General features: G+C 35.6%; 1 protein-coding gene across 1 annotated transcript in view; it reads left to right on the top strand.

Moving 5' to 3' along the window:
• Positions 1–3742, top strand: part of SHCBP1L (SHC binding and spindle associated 1 like) — a 45237-nt gene that overhangs the window by 38749 nt on the left and 2746 nt on the right. The window contains exons 6-7 of the mRNA XM_003785796.2: positions 808–1058; positions 3293–3415. Coding sequence (XP_003785844.1) covers positions 808–1058; positions 3293–3415 — 374 coding nt within the window. The remainder of the gene's footprint in view (positions 1–807; positions 1059–3292; positions 3416–3742) is intronic.

A 3742-nucleotide genomic window follows, 5' to 3' on the forward strand; every position in this document is an offset into this window, starting at 1 on the left:
CTCTCAGCATTTTCTCAAAAAAAGCGAATTCACACCCTAACTTATTAAAACAGAAAAGCAGAGTTTACTAAGTCCCTTTTAGATTCTGAACATATTTCGTAACTTTCTACACTTTTAACTTTAAAGTAAACAACAGTTGACTTGAACTTCACCTATCAGTTAGAAAATTGGGCAACACTTTTACTATATTTTGATGATGGTAATCAATAGTATTTTGCTGAACTAACATGGGTAATAAGGACCAAATATGTAATCCAAAAAATTTATAGCCTTATTCAGAATCAACTCATTTCTAGTTTGACATTAACTTTAGATAATTGCTTTGACTACTCTAGAGCAAAAACCTAGAGCAAAATCATGGGTATGAGTAACCTAATTAATTAATCTACATTAATAGGAGAGTCTTTGCTAGTCTTTTTATCGTTTTGAAGCCAGATTAGGCATGGCATTTTTTTGTCTTACACACCTTGTACACAATTGGTGATTATAAGATTTAGGGAAATATATGTAATAATCAGGACAAGGAGCCTGGAAGATCTCTTGAGCCAAAGAGTTTGGGACCAGCATAGGGAACCTAGCAAGATTCCCCATGTTAAAAACAAACATTCAAATTGATTATAATAAAGTCAGAGGTTTTCTATCATAGCATCAAAATAAGGACAAAAGACTACATTATAGTTAATTATCTACTGTATTTGTTAAAAAATGTGACAGGAAAAATTTAGTATTAACAAGTATTATTGAATGACTAGAGGGCTTTAAATTTTTGAATTGATTTAATTATGTATTTTTATCCCTACGAATCAGGAGTTGGAAAGAGAGAGGAAATTTTGATTACTTCTGAACCTTCCCATGACAGTTTCGTGGTGTCCAAAGCTGAGAATGTGAAACTAATGCACCTATCTTTGATACAACAAGGGACAGTTGATGGTATCGTGGTGGTGGAATCTGGCCACATGACTCTGGAAAACTGTATTTTAAAATGTGAAGGAACAGGAGTGTGCGTTCTTACAGGGGCTGCTTTGACAATTACAGACAGTGAAATAACGGGTGCCCAGGTATTTCATTCTATAAAAAGTAGAGCTTTATGAGACTAGAGACAACTTTGAGCAATCTTTTATTTAACGTTATTGAAATTACTTTCAAAATATTAAGGGGTATAAACGTTATTACATGGATATATCCATAATGCTTAAGGTTTTTAGTGTGCCTGCCACCAGAAATTGCTCATTTTATCCAATAGGTAAAGTATAGGTTAAGTTTAAAATAAATATAGGTTAAGTTTTTATCCCTCACTCCCTCCCCACCCTCTCCTTTATTTTCCATGTCCTTTGTGTCTTTTTGTGCCCTTTATTTAGTTCCCACTTATTAGTGGGAATATGTGGTGTTTTTCCATTCCTGATACTTCATTTAGGATAATAGTCTCCAGTTCCATCCAACTTACTGCAAATGACATTGTTTCATTCCTTTTTATGGCTGAGTAGTACTCAATGGCATATATAGACTACATTTTCTTTATTCAGTCATATATATATGGGCATTTAGGTTGGGTCCATCTTTGCAATTGTGAATTGTGCTGCAATAAACACTCAAGTGCAGGTGCCTTTTTGATAAAATGATTTCTTTTCCTTTGGGTTGAGTGATCCTAATATATATAAACAATGGATAACTATTTCATCATCTTTGAATGGAATTATAATTAAACTTAGAAGCTGGTAGAAATCAACAAAATGAGGACAGGTACAAGAGTCATAGTGCACTTAGGAAAAGTAAACTGCCCAAGTCCTAAATAATTATTAGCTTTTTTTTTTTTTTGAGACAGAGCCTCAAGCTGTCCCCCTGGGTAGAGTGCTGTGGCATTACAGCTCACAGCAACCTCCAACTCCTGGGCTCAAGCGAGTCTCCTGCCTCCGCCTCCCAAGTAGCTGGGACCACAGGCGCCCGCCACAACGCCCGGCTATTTTTTTGGTTGCAGCCATCATTGTTGTTTGGCAGGCCAGGGCTGGGGATTCGAACCTGCCACCTTAGGTGTATGTGGCTGGCGCCTTAGCCGCTTGAGCCACAGGCGCCGAGCCAATTATTAGCTTTAAGTGCAGTTTTTTTTGTTTTTTTTTTTTGAGACGAGTCTCACTATGTTGCCCTTGGTACAGGGCTGTAGTGTCACAGCTCACAGCAATCTTTAACTCCTGGGCTTAAGCAATTCTCTTGCCTTAGTCTCCCATGTAGCTGGGACTACAGGTGCCTGCCACAACACTTGGCTATTTTTGTTGTTGTTGCAGTTGTCATTGTTGTTTAGCAAGCTGGGGCTGGTTTTGAACCCGCCAGCCTTGGTGTATGTGGCTGGCATCCTAACAAATGAATATAGAAATCAGTGGCTAGAGACCAATCGTCAGTTTCAGGATTTATTTTAAAAGTGCTTATACTCTATTTGATATTGCTGTTAGGAATTGTGATTTGTTCTCTAAATTATTACTCTTTCAAAATATTAAATATAAACAGCTAAATAATCAAGACATAGAAAACCTGAATCTTCAAATAACAATCTCAAGTTCTTCAATGGGAGGACTAAGAATTTAATGAGAACAGATTAAATGAAGTAGGAAAACCTGAGAATCACTATAAAAATGACCTTTAATTTCTACTAAAATGAGGAAATATGCTGCAGTACCATTATGAGAGATTTGCTGTAGATATAAATTTTTATAACTATTGAACCAATTGCTTACAGAGGCTTTAGATTCTTTTCTAGAAAATTCATTTGGGTTAAAGAGTACAATGATCTCAACCTTCCTTCTAGGCTTAATGGTTCTCTCAAAGATATTTAGTTTTCAGCATTTTGAAACATCATCTCTGCAATAAATTGTTGTGTGCCCTTTAATATATTTTCATGTAACTTAATGTTTAGATTGTTAATATAGGTAGAATTACAATTTTCAAGCTTAAAGAAAATTTTGGGCCAGGCACAGTGGTTCACGCCTATACTTCCACTTTTGATGCTGAGGCAAGAGGAAGTCAGGAGTTCAAGACCAGCCTGGGCAACAAAATGAGATCCATCTCTATGGAAAGTAAAAAAAAAATTAGCCAGGTGTGGTGGTGCACACCTGTGATCCTAGTTACTTGGAAGGGTGAGGAAGGAGGACCTCTGGAGTCCAGGAATTGAGGCTGCAGTGAGCTGATGCCTGAGCAATGAAAACAGGGCAGGACCCTGCCTGTTAAAAAAAAGAAGAAAAAGAAAAAAAGAATTGGAGAGGGATTTATGTGGTTTGTAAATTGTTTTACTTCTAATTTACAGGGTGCTGGTGTTGAACTGTATCCTGGGAGCATAGCCATTTTGGAAAGAAATGAAATTCACCACTGTAATAACCTCAGAACTAGTGACAGTTCAAAAAGCACCTTAGGTGGAGTTAATATGAAGGTATTCTCTTATTTCTTAATGTAGAATTATTACATAAGTATTGTAAGTAATTATTAGTTAAGCATTAAAATATTAGTTACAGCCTAAACATTTAGCTTCATGTTACTGATTTGGTGAAGAACAGTACAAGTCATAATTAAAATATAGTTAAATGAGGACTGATGGGAAACAAGTTTAGCCTTATAATTTAATAATTATTCAAGATTTTCAATTTAAAACTTTTGGCAAATAATTTCAAACTTGAAAAGTGTATAGGATTTGCTCTTTGCTCTAAAAATATTTTAGATTTTACATTGATCTGATCTGTAATCTATTTAGAAGGTAAAG

Source organism: Otolemur garnettii, unplaced genomic scaffold, assembly GCF_000181295.1.
Source record: "Otolemur garnettii isolate 467f Iridium unplaced genomic scaffold, OtoGar3 scaffold00016, whole genome shotgun sequence".
Taxonomy (NCBI): domain Eukaryota; kingdom Metazoa; phylum Chordata; class Mammalia; order Primates; family Galagidae; genus Otolemur; species Otolemur garnettii.